General features: G+C 45.6%; 1 protein-coding gene across 5 annotated transcripts in view; it reads left to right on the forward strand.

The window, feature by feature from the left end:
• The window catches only part of ARFIP1 (ARF interacting protein 1), a 607,935-nt gene extending 592,941 nt beyond the window's left edge, over positions 1-14,994 (forward strand). For all 5 annotated transcript variants that reach the window (XM_069631288.1, XM_069631287.1, XM_069631291.1 and 2 more), the window contains one exon: positions 13,340-14,994. In XM_069631288.1, the coding sequence (XP_069487389.1) occupies positions 13,340-13,495 (156 nt within the window). In that variant the 3' untranslated portion in view covers positions 13,496-14,994. The remainder of the gene's footprint in view (positions 1-13,339) is intronic.
• The last annotated feature ends 7,259 nt before the right edge of the window (positions 14,995-22,253 follow it).

Consider the following 22,253-nt stretch of genomic DNA (forward strand, 5'->3'; position numbering starts at 1 on the left):
TCACAGGCTTTCAGCAAGAACTAGACAAGCTCTTTGCTCGCAGAACGCAAGGGCAAGCCTTAGATGATATATGATATGGCATTTATAACTCGCCTATACACAAGTGTTTCAAGGCGCGACGAGGCAAGGGTGGAAGAACAATGGGAAGACAGACAACGATCCTACTAGGCCAGGTGTCATTCAGATCGTGCAAGTGCATGGGAAGGGGAAGGGAGAGAAGTGCAGGAGGGAGGGGGGAGAGGACAGTGCAGTACATGGGATAAGAAAAAAACAAAAATAAATAACAAGTAAAGGTACGGCCAGCAGGTGGTAAGTGCTGGTAGTGGGACTGTAGGGATACAGAAACAGTCCCCAAGTGCGGGGGTTGCCATTAAGGCAGTGCAGGAGTGCAACTGGCGGGGTCGGGACCTTGGCCCGAGAACAGAGGGTGACCAGGTAACCAGTGCAATTTCAGTATCAGCAGCCAGGAAGTCAGCAAGGGAGAGGAGGAGAAAAAGCAGAAGCAAAGAGAAAGGTTTTGAGGTGCTTCTGGAACCGAAGATGATTCTCCTCAGGGAGGCAGGGATGCTGTTCCAGGGGGAGGCCCCAGCCGAAGAAAAAGATCTACCACCAACTCGTTGCTTGGAGAAGTGACTGACCCTGCGGGAGTTTGGGGTGGATAAGCGAAGAGCTTGAGAAGGAAGGTATTTAGCGAGAGAGAGTTGAAGGTAGTGAGGCCCCAGGCCCCAGAAGGCCTTGTGGACGATGCAGAGGGTTTTGAACTTAATCCTCACAGCCACTGGGAGCCTGTGCAAAGATTTCAATCCCGGAGAGATACAATCCCTGGGCTTGAGGTCAAGGACAAGTCTCGCAGTCCTGTTCTGGATAAGTTGCAGAGGGCGGAGCATAGAAGTGTGCAGATTTAGAAAGAGGCTGTTGCAATAGTCCAGCCTAGAGATAACCAGAGCTCTGGAGACCGTGAGCTTCTGGGGGAAGGAGAGGAAAGGAAGAATACTTCTGAGGAGGGGCAGCTGGTAGTGTGAGTTCTTAGAGACGTCAGAGATGTGAGGAGAGAAGGAGAGTATAGAGTCGAAGATGACCCCAAGGTTTTAGCCTTGCAGGTGGGAACAGGAAGAGGGCCAAGAGAGGCCAGCCAGAGAGCTACAGGAACGGAGGGAATGGGTGTACCGATGAGGAGAATCTATCTTACTGGCATTTAGGCAGAGGCCATTGGCGGCACACCACTCCTGGGTAGCAGACAGACAGTCAGAGATGAGGGAAGTAGAGGAGGAGGCCAAGGGTAGCCTGAAGATGAGCTGGGTGTCATCCACATAGCACTGAAATTTGGGTCAGAGAGCAGCGATGCGATCGCCCAGGAGTGCCAGGTATTGGTTCAACAGCCAGGGAGAGAGGTTAGACCCCTGGGGGACACCACAGTTAGAGAAAAAGATAGCAGAGAGGAAGGACCCAAGTTGGACCTGGGGTGGGTCGGTCGGAGAGGAAAGAGGTCAGCCACGCCAGAGCCTGACCAGTGATACCCAGGTTATGGTTGAGTGTCAAAGGCAGAAGAGAGATCAAGCAGGATGAGGACGTAAGGGGTGTTGGAGTCTAGGTTGGAGAGCAGGTCTTCACGGATGTTCAGGAGAGCAGTTTCCGTGCTTCTGGCAGCTCTGAAGCCAGACTGATGGTCATGAAGACAACCAACAGATTCAGTGTGGAGTTTAAGCTGAGAGATGGCCAGTTTCTCCAGGAGCTTGCCCAGGAAGGGAGTGATGGAGATAGGGCGATAGCTGGCCGGGCAGGAGGGGGTCAGCAGTGGGTTTAAGAAGGGGTGTGCACAAGGGATTGCTTCAGGGGGGATGGGAAGACTCCAGTGTCGAAGGAGTGATTGCAGAAATCAGCCAGGGAGTCAATGTGGTCCTTGATACTTTTGGAGGAACAGGGTTGAACCTGTTCCAGCGAGACTTTCATAGGTTTGTCTAGAAACCTTGTCTGCTGAAAACAGGGGAAAGGCAGAGAAGGAGGGGGGAGAGGTGGCTGCAGAGAGGCCAGAGGAAGAGCAGGGAGTGGGGGTAGGGAGGGGATAGGAGGAGAACGAGAACAGGATGTCCTGAGTTTTAGAGATGAAGTGAGAAGCCAGTGCTGTACAGAGTTGTTAGAAGCCGCAGAGACACTGGCTTGGATATGCGCTCTCTTCTTGGTTAGGACAGAGAGCCAGTATTGCCTTTGCAGTAGGCGGCAGGCCAGTTTGTCAGAGGATGTACATGAAGCACGCCATTTCCTCTCGGCCAGCCTACACGTGCGTTTTAGGGTGACAAGGTCAGAGTCATACCAGGAGTTGCACTTGGCTTTGGGCTTCAGGCGGATTCTCATGACAGGGACACAAATATTAAGAGTATCGGATATAGCAGATTGGAGCGTGGAGAGGGCTGTGTCAGGATAAGTCAGCCAAAGGGGGGCAGGGGTGTGAGAAGGTGACAGCGAAAGCCTCAGCTGACACACACTTAATGGGTCAGATGACCGAGAAGGTGGGTGGCAGTGATGGAAGTGGCTTGGCCTGAGGGGTAGGGAGGGTGAGGTGGGAGGAGAAAGTGATCACTCCAGGAGAGAGGAGTGGAGAGAGGGACAGAGAGGGGAAGTTTGAGGAGATCAAAACATCGAGTGTGCCCTGCAGAATGAGTCAGGCCAGAGTGGAGAATAGTGAGTGAGAGAGAGTCGCAAAATTCCAGAGGGAGGACAGGAGGCATCAAGGAGGATGTTGAAGTCTCCAAGAAGGAGGAGTTGAGTAGTTGAGGCCAGGAGTGAGGAGGAGAGGTGTGCCCACTCTGAGAAGAAGAATGAAATCTGACCAGGTGGTCGATAGATAGTAGCCACAGTAAGTGTATGGCTAGGGGAGAGAGAGAGAGAGAGATCCTGCATACGAGGCATTCAGTAGGCCTGCGTAGGAGTGACAGAGGCAGGAATCCACTTGGGGAAGATCAGGGCTACACCCCCACCAGAGCGGTTTGCCCTGGGTGTGGAGACGATCTTGTAGCCGTCAGGTAGGAGTGTATCGAAGCTCTTGACAGAGCTGGCCGTGAACCATGTCTCGGTGAGACTGTAAAGACTGGAGGGGGGTGTCTGTACTTCTGCTCTCTATATGATAGAGGAGAGGCACAGAGGACTCCAGACAAGATTCTCTATTATTGGTAACGTAGTCGAGCAATCCAGGCCTAGCTTCTCAGGAGGTGATGAAGGCTGGTTATTAAGTACAGTATAGTCCCCAAGCCCCCACAAAGGAAGTCCACACACTGTATTGGTTACAACACAGTCTTTATATAATTAATATTCAAGGTTATGTACACTATCACAATAACTCACTTTGTGCTCAGAAAATCAACAATGGTAAATATATACAGTGGTACCACAAATATTATCAGATCTCAGTAAAGTGCATCAACTATACTGTCAGAATGTCACACAGATCAAATAAAGAGAAAACCAGCAGTAGAGAGAGGAAGGAAAACAAGATGGTTGAACAATTGTCAGAATACTGGCCTCTACCAACTAGGCACAGTTCTGTGTGGAGATCCCCCCCCACCTGGGCAACCTGTAAAGCAAAGATGTATCACAAGCGCTATGAGTCTTATTTCCCTCTACAATAGTTCTACAGCCCCAATGTACATGGAATTGTAGCGTTCATCGACGGCCCTTCTTGAGTGCCCTCCCTTTAAGGCAGGAGTCACGGGTCGTCGAACGTCCGACGGAGAACAGGGTGTACTACGGCGGTGAAGTGGCAGCTTCGTTCCTAGCGTTGCTCGTCGACGACGGAGTGTTGGCGTCCTGCAAGGAAGAGGTGTGCAGGGCACCTCGGTGACGATAGTTCTGGACCGCAAAGAGATGATGAGGAACTGTGACCCAGCAAGGGCGTCGAGTCATCAGCGTCTCTGTGGTCTCTAGGTGGCGGGAAACCCACCAGCGGATGCTCCTCGGCGTGTCGACAGTCAGGCCTTCTCCAGCGGGATAATGCGGGCGGCGATGCAGACGAGAGCGTCCTTGAATCAAATGAAGTTCTTAGACAAACAGGAGCACGGCGGCTCCAGTCGGCGACAGCGGTCGTCGACAGTGGTGGACAACAGTCTGGGCGCTTCTCTTTGGGATTCCACGGCAGTCCCCGCCTCCGGTCGGCAGCCTGTCGTAGTTCTGTCTACCAGGGAGCTTTGGCAAAGATCAGCTGGTGTACGATGGTCCCTCATAGCTCGGGAATAGGGCGCCTTACCAGGTCCTCTCTGGGTCAGTCCTTGGAGACACAGCAGCTTTCAGATTGTGAAGGAGAGCAACAGCAATTCTTCTCGTCCAGCAGGGCTTCAAGGTTAAGCTTTAGTTTCAAATCCAGTTTCTCTTTGGCTTCTGAACACCATTCCTAGCAGTGAGAGGTCCCCAGATATACTAGTTGATGTCCCATTCATTCTGCTGGGTCATACTCAAGCACCCAATCACGACTAAGGGCATTCATGCAGGCAGCCAATCAGGCACACAGTGCATTCCGGCCATTCACTTCTCTCCAGACACTCACAACAAGTTATGTGTATTGAGACAAGTACCCAGCAATTCAACACTCCACACTGCATTCATACCGTTTTCGGGCAGGGCTGTCTGTCATTGTGTCAAACACCAGATACTAGACACCCACAACATAGAATGCGTATTCGTCACACACTCCATTCACCCAGGTCCCACCCACAGGTGTACCCACAACATACAGTTTTTGGGAAGGCTCCAGCCAGTCTGGTCAGCCCTTCACAAAAACACCATATATGGAACTTCTACCCACCAGCCGGTCAGGGGGAAGGGACAGAGTCAGGGCTTCCCAGGACTTTGGAAAAACAAGGTAACAGGCAATAGAAAGCAAGAGGGCCCTCAACTGATTCAATGGCAGGGCCTGGGTATCCCAAAATGGAGCATACTCAGAGCACCTGTCAAATTCAGCATGGAGCTGCCACCAGCCCATACCCTTCTCTGTGGGCCACACACAGGTGCCCAAAAACATACACTAGGGGCACAGGGTTGTACCCCCACCCATGGGTGCCATAAGGGTATCCCATGGGTCTGTACACCAAACCAAAAGAGAGAGCTGCACCGCCAGGAGTCCCACATGAACTCCTATGCGGAAAACGGGACAGAACACATGATAAAAAGCACTAAAGGACAAGTATACAGAGGCCCTGTCCCTCCGATGCATTTCCAGCATCACAGAGACCGAGGACATCAAGGTCAAGTTCTTCAGAAGGCAGCAGATATCAGAGGAGTGTTTGATAGCAGAGCGAAAGTTTAGAGTGGCAATATGGAGAAGGTTGCCATACTTGAAGGTCTTCCAGGGAGGGGTACAGATCAGAGGTTCGCCCTGTGGAGGTGTAGAAGGAGCCCGAGAGGGGGCAGAGAGGGAAGGGGAAGGCAAGGAAGCCAAGGTGGAGGCAGAAGGGGGGGGGCAAGGTAGTCAAGGAAAGGGTAGAGGGACAGCAGGAGAAGAAGGGAAGTTGATGAGGCGCGGTAAGTGTCTATCAAAGAGGTGAAGGTTGGCCTGAGGGCCTTGGACCAGGACGGTCCCGTTGCAGTAGACATTAATGATGACTTTAGAGGAATGGAAGGAAGCCAGGAGGGCGTCCCAGCTGGTGCCACCATTAATGGGAGAAGAGGAGAAAGGCGAGAGCACAGAGACCATATGAAGGGTCCATAGGTCTGGCGAAGGCACGACAAAGAGGATGTCGGTAAGAGTTTCCTTGGAGGAGGCACTGGTGTAGGTGTCAGCGATAGTGAGGCCTGGGTTGGAGACCAGGATGTCCTTTTTAAACTTCTTCCTACCAGATTTAGTGAAGAGAGCAGAATAGTCTATAGAGAAGCAGTTAGAAAAGATAGGAGAGACAGAGAGCACCATAGGTGGGAGAGAAGGGGGGGTGGAAGGGAGAGGGGAAGACACTAGCCAAGGTCATTGGAGTAGGCAGACAAGACAGCGAGAGGCAATAAAGTTGCGCGATAGGACCAAAGACAACACTCAGGATAGAGCTTTCAAAATGCACCGGTTTGAGGCAGGTAGGAGGGCACACCCAAGTTTGAGAATCCTAAATGGGGAAGAAAAGGCCTGGTTTTTCACAATGCAATTTTTTAATATTTGTATTCTTATTGATTTATAAAGCGCCTTACACCAAAGCGCTGTACAATGGAACAACATAACACATAAAACATAAACAATATAACTGTTGAAGCAATTACAATATGAATCAATCAACAAAACAGTGAGAAGAGCAATTAACTGAAGGGAATAGGGAGAAAAGGGGAGTGGGACTGGATAGTGGGGGGGAGTAGTGCAAAAGAATAGGAGGAGGGAAGGGGAAGGGTGAGAGAGGCGAGGTAGGAGAGGAGGGCAGATAGTCGGGGGAAAGAATAAAGGGGGGGAAGCAGAAGGGGAAGTGGTTTCAAGGAGGAGAATGGAGGAGGAGAGATTTAAGGGAAGTGCGGAATGAGGTGGAGGTGGGGGTAGAACGGATAGCAAGAGCAAGGGAGTTCCAGTGTGAAGGTGCTAGGAGTTGGAAGGAGCAGAAACTGGAGAAGGCACAAGCGGACGGAGGTACAGTGAGAAGGAAATGGCCAGCGGACCGAAGGGAACGGGAGGGGGAGTAAAAGGAGAGAAGGGAGGAGCGATAAGGGGGAGCGAGACAATGGAGAGTTTTGAAGACGAGGCAGAGAAATTGAAATTTAAGTTGGGAGTGAAATGGAAGCCAGCCAAGGTAAGGGAGAGAGGTAGAGATGGAGTCACGGGAGGTAAGGAGACGGAGGGTATGAACAGCAGAGTGGTAGATGGATTTAAGTGGGGCAAGATGAGAAGTAGCAAGTCCAACGAGTAGGGAAGAGCAGTAGAAGAGGCGGGAGAAGATGAGGGAGGATATTAAGAGTTTGGTAGCGTGGAAAGTGAGAGAGGGACGGATTTTGCGAATATTGAAGAGGTGGTAGCGACAGGTGCAAGAAGTGAGGGAAATATGTTGGGAGAAGGAGAGAGAGGAGTCAAAGAGAACACCTAAATTACAAGCTTGGAGAGAGATCGGGAGATTAGAGGGAGGAAAGTGAATGAATGGGGGAGAAGCCGGAGGGGGAAGAGAGTTAGAGGGAAAGAATACGACTTCGGTCTTGTCAGTGTTAAGAGAGAGAAAGCGGGAAGACATCCAGTTCTTAATGGCAGTAAGGCAGGAACAGTTTTTGGTGAAGGTCTGTTGAGAAGGTGGAGAAAGAGAGAAATAATTGAGTGTCGTTGGCATAGAAGTGGTGACAGTGCATATTAAACAACACAGGGAAAAGACATGGATGGAGATAGGCTCACCAAAACCCCACTCCAGTGGAGGATTTTAAACAAAAAAGCAATTAGCTTGAATTAGATATTGATAATCTTTCATGTGATAGGACTTGATGTATCCATATCATTTCTTTTATGGGATTGAATATGATGTCTTAGGTCTCCTGTGTTTTGGAAGGTTGATGTATGGCCATTCAAGGTACGTTTTAAGGTAGCTGGATGGATAATACCATAGCTTATATTCAGTTGTTTAAAGGCTGGTCTGAAAGTTGGAAGCTCTTTTCCTCTTGCTACGGTAGCCCTGGAGACATCTTGGGTGATGAACATTTTTTTTTTCCTTCCCAGGTCAAGTGTTTGATTTCCTTAACCTTTGTCATAATTAAGGTTACATGGGTAAAGTCTAGGAGAGCAAGTATAAGGGTCCTCGGAGGGTCCTGCAAACTTTGTGATGATTTTAAGGGCCCTATTCGATGCGCTCTTTGTATGTTTAGCTGTATAGACGTTGGTAAATTTACAATTCGAGGCAAGTATTCATATACAAAGGCAATAGGTCATCTTTTTCAATACCTTCTGGAAGTACAATAATGCAAAAGTTATTTCTTCTATTCCTATTTTTTAGGTTTTCGGCTTGTTCTTGTAGACTAGCGACTCTACTTTGGAGACTTTGTTAGGTATAGATATATCTTCTGCATTTCCAACCCTTCTCTCTACTTCATTCATTCTAGCATTGAGGATGGTCAAGTTGTTGCAATTTAGCATGGGTATCCTCCATGAAGGGTTTGAGGGCTCCTATCTCTAATCAAATAGTTTGCATTACTGGGTCCATCACATCTTCTTTGGGTGTTGGAGATTCACTTTTTTGTCTTTTGAGAGTGGTAGAGTCGAAGACACAGGGATTTATTTTCTGTCCTTTTTTGAGGCCATAATGAAGTCAGGAGGTATGTGATTATAATATCTTTCCTTCTTTCCTTAACTTCTTATTCTCTTGTTGATCTTCTTCCTTTGTAACCTTTCTTTTCATCACATTCTTCTTCCTTCCCCCTTCCCGTTATATCTTCTTTCCTTTTTCCTTCTCACTTTTTCTATCTCTTGTCCCTCTTCACACATTTTCCTTTTACATTTATTTTTCCTTTCCTTTTCCTGCTCTCCTCCCTTACTCTTCTGTTTCCTTCTTTACCTCCTTCTCACCTCAACTCTAGTTCCTTCTTTTATTTTCCACTGCCACCCTCCCTGTATCCACTTATTAATACAAAATATTCAAATATCAGCATGTGGTAAGGGGACAGCAGTGGGTCAGCTAAAAGTACTTATTCTGGAGGAGGGCTGGGGGAGGAAGACCACAATATGGGGAGCTATTGACGGTTTGACAGGGTTTTCAAGACCTTCTAGTGTACATCACCACCTTTAATCAGCTGGCAACCGGAACAAATAAGCCAGAAGAAAAACAAACAACCTTGTTTTACCGGGGTCTCCACAGCGAACGAAAGGATGTCTTGGTACAAGTAGTTAATCCGCCCGAACGCTGCACTGAATACATAGATTTAGCAGTACCGTTATATTGTCGGTTGCAAGAAAGAACTGATCGGTCCTGGTCTGAGGGATGCCCCTTGTATGTACGTCCAGAGAAGACTCCATCCCGTCCCATGGAGAACCTGCCGGAAACCATGCAATTGGAAACTGTTAGGGGACCTTTGACCAAGGAAGAAAAGGAGAGGCTCAGGCAACAACTCTGCCTAAACTGTGGCAAAGCGGGACATTTCCTAAGAGATTGGCCAAGTAAATTGCCTCGGAAGCCATTGGGATTAATCGACACTGGAACGATGAAAGCCAGTAACCCCTTGGAAAACTTCATGCTCGGCAAGAGTAGAGCTCGGCTTGTCGAGGAAGGAGAAAGCATCAACAGTCTCACAACACCGGTAATCCTCTGCCCTGAGCAGCCACAGAGGATGCATGCCCTGGAGGCTGATATTGACTGTGGAGCAGTAGGAAATGACTTAGACTTCACTGTGGCCCCGCTGATAGGCGTTCCCCTGCAGCAGAGGGAAAAGGTTGATAACATAGTCTCAGTCGATGGAATGCAACTGTCATCTGGACCAGTGACCCAGTGTACGGGGGAGGCCATACTGTTGTCACGATGGCCATTGGGAACGCATAGTATTTGATCTTAGCGCACCCCAGTTCCAGGTCATATTAGACATTCCCTGGTTCGAGTATTGCAATCTGATCATAAACTGGCGGACACATACAATAGCCTTCTCCGCCGAATGCTTGCAGACCTGTTATCCACACACACACACACCCATTGTTGCTCACTTATCGATTACAGTAACACAAAATAAGGACCACTTGGCACCACCAGACAGTTACCCCCGAATATGAAGCATACCAAGATGTTTTCCAGAAGGAACAGGCCAACACCTTGCAACCGCACAGGCCCTACGACTGTCAAATAGATTTGGTTCCAGGGTCCCGGTGACCATTTAGTTGTATTTACATGTCCACAGAGAAGGAGGACCAACACCTGCGAAGTTACCTTGACCAATACCTGGCGAGCGGATTTATACAACCTTCTAAGTCACCTACCTCCTCGCCTCTCTTCTTCGTCGCCAAGGAGGGTGACCTCAGAACCTGTATAGACTACAGAGGGCTCAACAATATCACAATCAAGAACCAGTACCCACTACTGTTAATCCCGGTACTACTAGACCATGTAAAAAATGCCAACATCTATACCAAACTAGACCTTCGAGGAGCGTACCACTTAGTGCGTGTGAAAGCTGGCGATGAGTGGAAGACTGCCTTTTGTACGAAGTTTGAGCTGTTCGAGTACTGTTGGGCCCTTTGGCCTGTGTAACACGCCGGCAGCCTTCCAATTTTTCATCCACGATGTCCTGAGGGAGCGTCTGGATATTTGTGCCATGGTATACATAGACAACATTTTAATCTACTCTTGAACACTGGAAGAACATGTGCAACACGTGAAGGCAGTCATGTAAATGCTGCAACAGCATCAGTTGTATGCCAAACTAAAAACATGAGCCTTTCCTGTGACCGCAGTAGAGTTCCTAGGTTTTTTCTTAACTCTGGAAGGGATCCAAATGGACAACCGCAAAGTAGTAGCAATTCTCCAGTGGCCTGCACCCACCTCGGTAAAAGCAGTCAAAAGCTTCCTAGGATTCGCCAATTTTTATCGGCGGTTTATTTCTGATTTTTCAAACATAGTCCATCCAATCACTTCACTGCTTCCTAAAAATAAGACCTTCACATGGACCACTGAGGCCGAACAAGCCTTTCTTTGGTTCAAACGTTGTTTCTGGTGACCAAGACCAAGCACTTCTGCAGGGCGCCAGAGGTAAGCGTTAGAATACCGCTGGAGTCTAGGATATTAGAGTGGTCTGGTGAAGGTGTTGTATAACATAGGAGAGATGCAGGAGCCCTGTGGGACTCCGCGTAGAATGGAGGTGGGGGGGGAGCGCTCATGTTTACAGCAAACGCACTCATGTTTCTACTCTCTAGGAATGAGGGGATCCAGGTTGCTGCCTCACGCGAGAAGTGGGCCGATGTGGTAAGGTGGTGACGGAATATTTTATGGTCCTCTAGGTTGAAGGTGGCAGATAAGTCAAGAAGGAAGGGAGCAAGGCAGGTTTGCCATTGTCCAGAATTTCATCCATCTGATTTTTTTAGATCTCGTAGTCATGATTCTGTGCCATGGCCGGTTCGGAATCCCGATTGGCGTAAGCCTAGTATGTGGTTTTCTTCTAGGAATTGTTGAATCTAAAGGTAGGCTGCTCTGTCCAGGATTATTAGGAGAAAAGGGACTGTTCTGGTGGGCCTGTAGTTGTTGGGAGCTGAGGAGTCTAGAGAGACTTTCTTTAGGACGGAGTACCCAGGCTCTTTTGAGACATGATGGGACCTGTCCTGAGGCGAAGGAGTCGTTGATGAAGGATGTGAGAAGGGGGCTAGGATGTCAGCACATTCCTTAATGATTGTGGCAGGGAAAAAAGGTATATTAGAGGAGGAAGTGTTAGATGAAGGGGCTGCTGTTGTGGGGTGAACCCAGTGTATTTTGGTTAGTGCGTGTTTTTATTATTGAACAAGTCTGTTTTGCTCCTCATGGCGGTTTGCATGTTGGTGCACTATGTTTCGTCTTTGATAGATTGATGGGCGAAGACTGGGGTCTTAAGTTTTCTGAATATAGAGACAATTTCACTGACATTGGCATTTTTGATCCTAGCATTGAAGTAAATGGATTTGGCTGACATGATTGCCTGTTTGTAGATTCTGGATGCTTTGGCTAATTGCCTTTTTAGCAGGGTTGGTGTGTTTTTTAATCCAAGCGGACTGAGCTGTCCGCTTTTTGTTTCGTAGTTCGAGTAGCTCACGGGTGTACCAGGGGTTAGTGTGCATGATGCGTTCGCTTTCCTTGCTTTTCCTGGCAATGGAGCTGACAACCTTTTTCAGCATGGTGTTTTATAGGACTGCAAGTGTTTTAGGATCCTTGGAGAATGGCGCTTTGAATTCTGGAATGTCAAGGAAGGTGATGAAATTGTCTTTTGTCAGCTTTTTTGAACTGCGTGGTAGTGAGGTGGTGGCTTGTATGTGTTTCTTAGGATGAGGGATGGAGAAGTGGATGGTATGGTGGTCTGACCATGGGCATGGGGAGTTGGATATGATGGATGACTGACAGTTGAGGTCTATCCGCTATCCAGTCCAGAGTGCAGCCTTTGTCATACATGGGGCTGGTGATGCAATGTGTGAATCCTAGGGGTCTAGAGTTTCGACAAGGGTTTTGGCTTGCGAGTCTTCAGGGTCCTAGGTTCAGGTTGCCTAATAGGTTGATTTTGGAGGAGTTCTTATGATTTTCATTGAGGAGATGGAGGAGGTTTTCCTGGAAGCTGGATATGGGGACTAAGGGGCGGTAGATGATGTGGTGAGTGATGGTGCAGGTGGGAGATGTGGCTAGCTTGAGAGAGAACATTTCCTCATTACCTTCTAGGGAGGAGTTGATTTTGCGCAAGGGAAGGGTCACCCCAAAGCACCACAGAAGAGACATTGGAGGATTCGGACCCTTCTTGCTCCTGTAGTGAATGTTTTAACAAAGGGATGGGCTACAAAAGTTGGACGCTGTGCTGCAGTCTTAGTCCTGGGCGTCAAAATTAAGTATTGGGATGAGGAACGTGGGTGTGGAGGTATATCTGCTTTAAGCACCCTCGCTGCAAGTAGCCTCTTAAACATTACTTGCAGAGTTTGTTCGTCAACCAGGTTCTTATTGCCTAAGTATGCCTTTCTCTTGTCTGTGATTGTTTTAACATTCGATGTGGTATTCTTCTTTTTTTTTTTTTTTTATCTTTCTTTAAAAAAATCTATTTGGTGTAATTTGTGTTAAGGTTTAAACCGTTTTTATATTCTCTATCCACTTAAAATCCACACCTGACCTAATGTGAACTTTTTTATGTTTCTGTTAACTTCTGGTAAGTAGTGTTGTGTCCTACGTCTGCTAGTAATCTTCACACAGTTTTGTGTATATATGTTACATTTTATATTTCATAGTCAAACACTTGTGGTTTAATTTCTTGCTATGGGCTGGTTGCTTTCCGTGACCACTTGCTTTATCACATAGCGCTTATGGTATGTGGGAGATCATGAAATAACAGTTGTATGAGAATGGCATGTTTTCAGAAGATAAATGTGCAACAAAATGTCCTAATTTATTGGACACATTTGAAATGCTGATTATTTTACACTGTTTATAGCATAATACAATGCATTTGTTGGTGCTCTGTATCTTGTCACATGCCTCATGTAATTTGGGGTAAGTATTTAGGTGTTAATGGGTGTAGCAGCTTGGGAAACTAAAACAGGAGAATATGGAATGATAACGTGGAATCTCCATTTATTGCCCATGAGGTCGATTTTAGCCATATGTATTAGAATATTTTTCAACAAGTATTTGGTCAGTCAAGCCACTAACCAGTTTTAAATTAACTTTAAGTCAAATGCTTCATGTCTAATGGGCTTTATTTTTACAATTCACAGGTTAAGGTTTTACACAATCAGCTCGTCCTGTTCCACAATGCCATTTCAGCGTACTTTGCGGGAAACCAGAAGCAGCTTGAACAGACACTAAAGCAGTTCCACATCAAATTGAAAGCTCCTGGAGGAGATGCACCATCCTGGCTTGAAGAGCAGTAATCCATCAGAAAAGAAGACGACTCTTTGTCATATCAGAAGCCACCCATCCAAAAATACATAAGTGGAGAGGGGAGGGTGGACTGTCCGTGGCGATTCTTATTCAAACAGCTTTAATTTTCCCTTCTGTAATACATTTAACAATCAAGCTCCTGATATTGGAGGGGAGGTGGAGAGGAATACATGTATGTATCCCTCCCTAATTTCTGCAATTAAACTTTAGAAAACTCCTTTTTGTACGTGGGTGGACGATTCCATTTTCTGTAGTTTGAAATAATTTAACATAGTTTTGCACTGAAGAGATGTGTTCTGTGGTCACTGTGGTGGCTATTATTTCTATTTCCAAAGGGGTGGGTTAAATGATTTGTACAAACATCGGATCTTTTATATTATAAAAAATTAAATATCTTTAAATGTTTCACTTTCATGTAAGTTTGTTAAATGATATTTTACATAAATAATACTCTAAAACTTTTAAGCAGCACTCATTAACGTAACAGTGGCTGCTGTTTGAGACTAAGGGTTGGATGACGAGTTTGCAGCAGATAAGATTTTAAGCGGTTTATGCAAGTATCAGTTTCATTATACATTTATAAAGTATGTTTGCAGAAAGGGTCGAGACTTGCACTTTTCAGATTAAACATGGGTTTGCATTCAAATAATTTATATCACTCCAGCTATCCTATTGGGAAGAAGTCGACCAGCAGTAGCCACACCGTTCTCCGCTTATGGATGAAAAAGTGGTAGCCTTAAATCACAGTTATGTGCCTTTTTATGAAATGTTCCTTTGCGGAGTGTGTGTATATACATAGTCAGTGGGAACTTGAACCGTTAGCTCACTGTTTTCTTGACCCCAGAGAGGGGTTCACGAAGATGCATTGTACAAAAGTTGGCATTCGTATATGCTTTTTAGATGACATATAAATGTCACCTTCTAAATTAATGTATTTGCTCTTTGAGAGAATGAAAGGGGTCTGTTCTGTTATTGCAGAATGTACTTTTACAGCACCAAATCAACATGACTGATATCTTGCAATAGGTTTTGTGTCCAGCAATGGGGGTATGTCACTGGTTGAAAAGTTACAGGTTTTCATCTTATAGTTGAATACTTTTAATTAATCTACTTGGGAGATGTAATATTTGCACACGTTCCATTTCTTTATAATACATTCTTTTAGTTAAAATGAAGTATAACATAACTTTTTTTTTTTTTTACAGTATTTACAACTATATAAATTCTAAGATTCCTGAGCTAAACTCTAAAGTGCTTTTGGCTGTTTTTTATTGAAATGTTTGTTTGCAATTCTCAGCATTAAACAATGTCATGTAAATGCAATTCAAAGGCATATTTCAAGAATTATTTGTTATATTTGCTCAGATATTAGACTCACTTTTATTCCTTTGCTAGGGCCTTGCTTGTAATACTTGTAATACTAGATTGTAATCCCATATGTGTACCTCCAGTGTGACCTTTGTAGTCCTATTAAATGTATGTGCTGCAAGATTTGTCTTATTTAATGTAAAAGTTTCAAATTTGGCACTTTTTGTTTGAGCATCTAAGTCTGTTTTAGGGGATTCTGTCTGTAGTACAGAACTGTTCTCTAAATAAGCATAACCTACCTGGGCAGCCTGTAAGGGTGATCTCCTCATTGCCTCTTCTTCCTAGCTATGCAACACCCCTCATCCAAACCCATTGGATCGACCACTAAAGGTAAGGGACACCACCCTAATATCATACCCTGGTAACACTTTGCCATTCTGTTTCTTTGCCCCTTTGAGACTCTACCACTTTATTTGACCATTGTGCTATCATGCCAGTGTGTTAGTTTGCCTCTGTGACTTTGCACCTCAGTAATATTTTACCTCTGCACTATTTTTGCCACTGCGTCTTTTGCAATGCTGGTAGTTGCCATGCTCAGTTGCCCCTCTGTGATATTTTATTTCGGTGTTATCTGGCCACATTACTACTGTGCCACTGTTATTTTGCCCCATTGATAATTTACCTCTAACATTGTGCCTCTGTAATATTTTACCTCTGTACTATTTTTGCAGCTATTTGCCACTGTATTTTGCCACTGTTATTTTTCACACTGATAGTCCAACTTTGTGATGTTTTACTGCTATATTATTTTTCCACAGTTATTTTGTTTCTCTGCTAGTTTGCCATTCTGCTAGTCTGGCACACTGATAGTTCATCTTTGTGTTATTTTACTGTTGTGGGTTTGCCTCACTGATAGGTTACCTCCTGAGACATTTTGTATCAGTAATATTTTACCTCTGCTCTGTTTCACTGCAGTCTTTTTGCCATATTGATAGTTGCCACACTGATAGTTCATGTGTGCTATTGTACCTCTGTTGCTGTACTGTACCTCTGTGCTATTTCTCCCCTACACTATTGTGACAGTGTTGCTCGTCACACTGATAGTCTGCCACACTAATAGTTCATCTTTGTGATATTTTACTTTTGTTAATTTACTGCTTTCTTGTTGTGCCCCTGCAATATTGTACCCCTGTGATATTGTGTTCGCTGATATTGCGCCGACCACGTTAATGGGTGCGAGGAATTCACCATCTGCACGGGGGTGCAGATGGTTGGTGGGCTTTTTGAAATTTTCTATGAAATGGAATGATGGTAGATCAACCATACACATAGACCTGTGTATTCTAGGTGAACACAGCCTACAGGCGCAGTCCTCCCTGTCATATTTAGTTGGGATCTGACAGGTGGAGTACTTGATGCATCTATCTCAGAAGGGGAGGACCAAAACCTTCCTCCTGCCATGACCAGCCTAAATAACTATCAAAGTTTACATGGATCCACCCTGTCCTTTTGTTTAACCTCTGCAGATGGTGGCAGCGATTAACATAATTAAAATACTAATGGAGTATACTTCAAACAGACCCACGTGGAGGCTGGCTGCAGAGGCTAAAACAAAGGAGACCGGAAACCTCAACACCACTTTCATATGCACTGTCAACCTGAAGCCAGCTCCCGCCTCTCAGTATCAAGGGCAGCGACCTGTCATGTCTGGGACTGTATATTTACAGAAGTCACCCCCGCATAGGGACCCCATTCAGAAGTTACAAGTGTGTGGATTGATGGAGACAAAAAGTCTGTTCTCGCCGCAGCTTGAAGAGCGACTGCTGCTTTAATCGGGAACCACAGAGAGCTCAATTAACCGGAGAGACCCTTTGATCCACAACAGACAGGAAGATTGGTGGGGACTTGGGATTACATGTTTTCACCCCTTTACCTTTTCTGTTGCAAATCACTCTGGTTATGACCTAACGCATACAGGATATTGTTAGTGGGGACCCAGGATTCGTTCACTAAGGTAGGCTTAGCCTACACCAATCACTGGGGCCCATTTGGCTTTAAAAGAGGGTTGAGCGCCTCTTTTGGGCAGATCATCTGAAGACTTCAGAAAGAGTAACAAGAAGAACTCATTTGGACCCTGGCTGAAGGTACAGTCTGCCTTACTGTTCCGTCAGGGAAGGAAGGCCAGGATTTCCAGAGGGAAGCAAGATCCTTCCCCCTAAACATCTCCCAGGGCACAGAGGGAGATACTGAATTCAGAGAATCCTCCACAGCAGCTCCAGAACTGGAACCCAGCCAAACACAGCATGCCCCACTAGGCTCTACACGCAAGCTTCCTAGGTGGGACGTGCCAGAGAGTCTCTGAACCAAACCAAGGACCAGGCCGGTGCCTGCAACACTTTCCTCAGCTTTGGGCTATCTTCCTTAAAGGATGACACGAGCCCAGGGAAGATGTTGAGGAGTGCATCGACAAGCATCAATCAGCGTCTGCTCTACAGGAAATTTTTTAGCAAGTCGATTCCCTCGAGCTGTAACCTACTGCACCGCTGACTGTTTTCACTCCCCAGTCGTTAACGTCGTTCGAGACCTCGACCACTGCTTCAGACCCGCCAACCAGCACTAAGACGACTCCTGACCCCGAGCCTCTATGTAGGTCAGCCTGCAGCCATCCGTCCAGCCTTGCTCGCCAAATTGACTGCCACCTGATACCCGCAACTGTCTCCCGTCTTGAACTCTTTCGCAGGAGCTGCAAAGCGCCCTGAAACTGACTCAACCGTGTTGAGCACCTAGAACCTCTACACGCGAAAGGTAGATTGTGGTTCTGTCCCCCTGGTCCTTCTCCAACGGCCTCTAGTGACATTTTACGACCCATTGCTCCATTTGTGCTGAAACCAAGCATCCTTGAACTATTGGGATTAATTACTTTACTGACTACCCTCCTGTCAGTATCCAGAGTGCTTCCCTTTTCCTTCTTTCAAACTGTCTGTCCCTCTGCATTCCTTTATAGGGTGGATTGTATTTTATAGAGTGCTAGAACTGTCTGTTGTGATGATAATAAAGTAGATATTTGTATGCAACCTTGACTGGACAGTCCCTTTTATCACTGGGTAATAATTGTATTTTCGCTATTTTGCAACTAACCAGCAATCCACAACCTTGCAGAGATAAGCCTGCCGTTTGGTCCACGTTACCAAAATTGGAAAAGGAGCTTTATAATGTGCTTGTGTTTCCAATCTGTTCGGGTCCCTTCTGGTGTACTAGAGGTGTGGGGCTGATTGATGGTTTTGAAACCGATATTCTTCCCTGGAACACTGGTAGCCCAACAGTTGATTCATCACACTGAGCCAATGGGATAGTTGACTACCAAGATTGCATCTGCCCAATTTAACAAAATACCAACAGCAAGAGCTGACTGCCCCAACAAACAACCACTCAAACAGTACTGACCATGGGGACACTTGCCGATCAAGATAACCAACAAAGGAAAGACTTTATTGCTCATAAACTCACCCACTGAAATGCATTCTATTAGGTTACTTCCAAGCCAGATAACCAGCCAGCAAAATACTTGGACTACTAAAACTAATATAAAATACCATACACCCCAAGAATACCGAGACAACCAGCAGGCCAACACACAACCAACAACACAAACCCAGCAAAATACTCAGATCTCGGAAAGGCTGATAAAGAAATTCCCATTAAGTAAAATGCTCAAATGAAGGAAAGCAGCAACAACATGACGGAACAAAAAAATACAGAGAAACCCTGCACAAAACCTCTTCATGCAGAAGAGCACAACCAAAATTGCTCTGTCTCGCACTACTTATCTATAGACAGTCTACCACAACCAGCAATCCAAAAACCTTTAACCACTCAGGAAGAGATGAGCAAACCGCACTGTTGGACCCTGAAGTCCTGAAGTAGAACAGAACCAACAAACTATAAAACTCCTTACCAAAAGCTGGCGCGAGAACAAGGTTCAACAGTACAAACCCACAGACACTGCTGAAGACAACATCGACCCAACGTGCAACACTCCATCGACTTACTGAAGCAATGGAAGCAACAAAGGTTCACTCCACAACCCATACACTAAAGTGAACCACAAAATCAAAAGCAAAGAACTGATCCTATATCAATTTACTGACATAACCCCGAAAGGACAAACAAAGACAAAAAAAAAAGATTCACTGCAACCCGGTCAATGCCACATCAATGTCCAAGAGAGATATTGCATCTTCTCAGCAAAGGTGGAACAAATCTCCTATTCATCAGCGAAACCTGGCAAATGGAGGAATTCAAAGATGTTGCACACAATTCTCTCTGAAAAAATATCGGGCAAGCCAACAGAGAATAAGAGGAGGGGACCTTTCCTTTGCTTATAAAGACTACCTAAAAATCACGACACAGTCATTAAACATCCCAAATTGTGAATCACTCTTAATCCACCTATCTCTGGACCACAGAACCAATCTTTCTTTCCTACTAGTCAACAGACCACACACCTACATAAAATGTGTCCTTCACAGAAACATTTGTAGGCGTCATTACCAATACCACGATAAAACAAACCACATGGTTATTTACGATTTTAATATCTGGATTTAAGAAAACACGGACTCTGTCTATTTACTGACCTCACAACTATCTACAATCCATCTACAACAATTGGTGAAGGGAGCAATCCACTCACTGGGCACTCTGTACCCACAATACAGATTCTCTAAAGCCACCACCATATGATACATTTCACAGTCCACACTCCTAACACAAATACAGACCTCCAGCCCCTTCCCCCCAAACATAACTCCAGTTCTGTAAATAAACTGGAAATCCCTCCACACACTGGAACTCAAAACCAGACTGGAATTCATAAAACCACCAAAAGCCCTCCTGGACACACTCCCAAAAGAAGAAAGAACTGATGCTCCAAAAATGGATCACAGAAGCTGTATCGCACAGAAGAAACCTTTCACTCCCTCACATTGGTTAACACCCCACCTCAGAGCCCAAATCAAAACGCACAGTGAACTGTAACAAGCATGGAGAAGGATTACAGCCAACAGGACACAATTACATACCATAGAGATACGGCTCTATAAATTTGAAAGCAAGAAAAGACACTATGCAGAATGCATCTCATAAGCAAGCAACACACAGGAATAAATGTTCAACATCATCAATGAGATAAGAAACCTGACAACTTGCAATGACACACCCACTCCCTCACAAAAGCTACGGGATAACATTGCAAATCATGTCAAACACAAAATTATAAATGGCCAACAAATCATCAGCACTATGCCCAAGGACCCCAAGCAACTAATTTGTCAATGACCCCACTTCAAAAGCAACCATACAACTAAAATACTTCACACCAGTTTTAACAGAAGCCGTCACTAAACTAGTGAAGGAAAGTAACAACGCTGTATCTCCACAAGTCCCTTGCCCACCGGACCTCTATCAAAGCATCCTCAGCAAAGCGACACCTGCAGAATATTTCTGCAACCTGATGAATCGCTTGCTGGCAACAGGAACCATTCTGAGGAGTTTCAAAGCAGCCGACGTTAAACCACTTCTCAAAGCTACATTGGGAAGCCGACTACTCAACCAACTACCAGCCTATTTCATACATCCCTTACCTAGCAAAATTACTAGAATCCTATGCATATGCGCAAATCTTGGAACATGTAAAAACCAACCATTTACTAGCCCAGACACAAGTCTCCTTCAGACCCATGAGAGGAACAGAATCTGCACTGCTTTCCTTCTGAGGTGACATAAAATAAACTGAATCAAAAACTGCTTCAGCACCAATAACTACGAGAACGTTCAGCATCCTTTTACACAGACAAACCATGTAACACTCAAAAGTATCCAAGAAATTAGAATTAGTAACGCAGCACTACTATGGCTAACGCCCTTCCTGACAAACGGAAAGGAAACTAGCTGGTTACCTCCCTTCAGCTGAGCACTGCACACCCCAACCTGTTTGGGTTCCGCAAGACTTGTCCCTCTCGACACTACTCTTCAAAATTTACATGACCCCACTCATGAAACATAAAAAGACATGGACTCATCTGCAACAACTATGCAGATTAACTGTAAATCATCTACAAAATCAATGCCACTGGAGAGTTAGATCAACCCTTACCAATTGACTCACACAAATAAAGGGATCAATGAGCAGCAACAGCCTCAAACTCATCCCGGACAAAACAGAAATAATGATCATACCCAACAACCCCTCAACTCAACAACACTTATCATGGGATACAGATTGAAAGCCTACAAAGTAGTTATGCGTCTAGAAATATTAATGGAACTCACAGACTTAGGATTTTCCCAAAAAGTCCTTGCCCCCACTCACTCCAAAGGCCGAACCCTGGACTGGTCATGGATCACAACTGCGCCACTAACATTATCTCCAACTCCGCCTTGCCTTGGAAGGACCACACCTGCATTGAATTCCACATCCCCACCGACCCCATACCTAAAACACTAACCAACACACCGCCCGCCATAACAAGAAGTTCCAAAAAACTCAATGCAGACAACCTGCGACCCTACCTCCAAAAACCCCTGCCTAGCACCTCCCTTCTCCACGGACCCTAATATACTCTCAGCCATCTTTATTGACACCTTCACAAATGCCATAGATTCCATAGCCCCACTTGAAAGCAAGAAAGCAAAAAAATCATTTCACTGCAACTCCTGGTTCTCGGATAAACTCCAAACCCTCCGAGCACAAAAGCGCCAGGCACTGAAAAACTGGCAAACAGACCCCAGTGATCTTAATAAGAGCTTATTCAAACAGCTATCCCTCCAATACAAAAAAGCCATCCTTACAGCAAAATCTAAGTCCTTCAATGATAGGATCACTAAGGCCAATTCCCAAGAAAAAGAATTATTCGCAATCCTCAATGAACTAGTCACTCCCCCGGCCACCGCTAACGAGATAACTAAAGACAATGCCTGGTGCGCCAGCATTCGGACCGCTATGCTCAACAAAATAAAACTCCTCCAGAATAAAATACAAAACCACTGCAAGGCCCTCCATAACCTAAAAACCAACCACCCTACACAAGACAAGTGTAACAACTTTATCCACGAGCAATTCGCATTCAGAAATGTCACTGAACATGAGGTCCTTAAACTTATGAAAAAGCTCAAACCATCTCTATGCAAAGCAGACATCTGCCCTCCTCAAATCATCAAGCAATGCGCTAATGACCTAGCTCGCCTGATTACCGCCTTCATTAACGCATCATTCCAAACAGGAACTGACCCAAATAATGTCAAGGAAGCCTGGGTGCGGCCACCTCTTAACCCAGCACAACCCAACAACTACAACGATATCGACAGTCCCATTCCTCCTGAAAATTATAGACAAAGCAGCTCACAACCAGATCCAATCATACATAGAAGCTAATTCCATAC

This window comes from Ambystoma mexicanum, chromosome 6q (assembly GCF_040938575.1).
Source record: "Ambystoma mexicanum isolate Mex_15411 chromosome 6q, UKY_AmexF1_1, whole genome shotgun sequence".
Lineage (NCBI taxonomy): Eukaryota > Metazoa > Chordata > Amphibia > Caudata > Ambystomatidae > Ambystoma > Ambystoma mexicanum.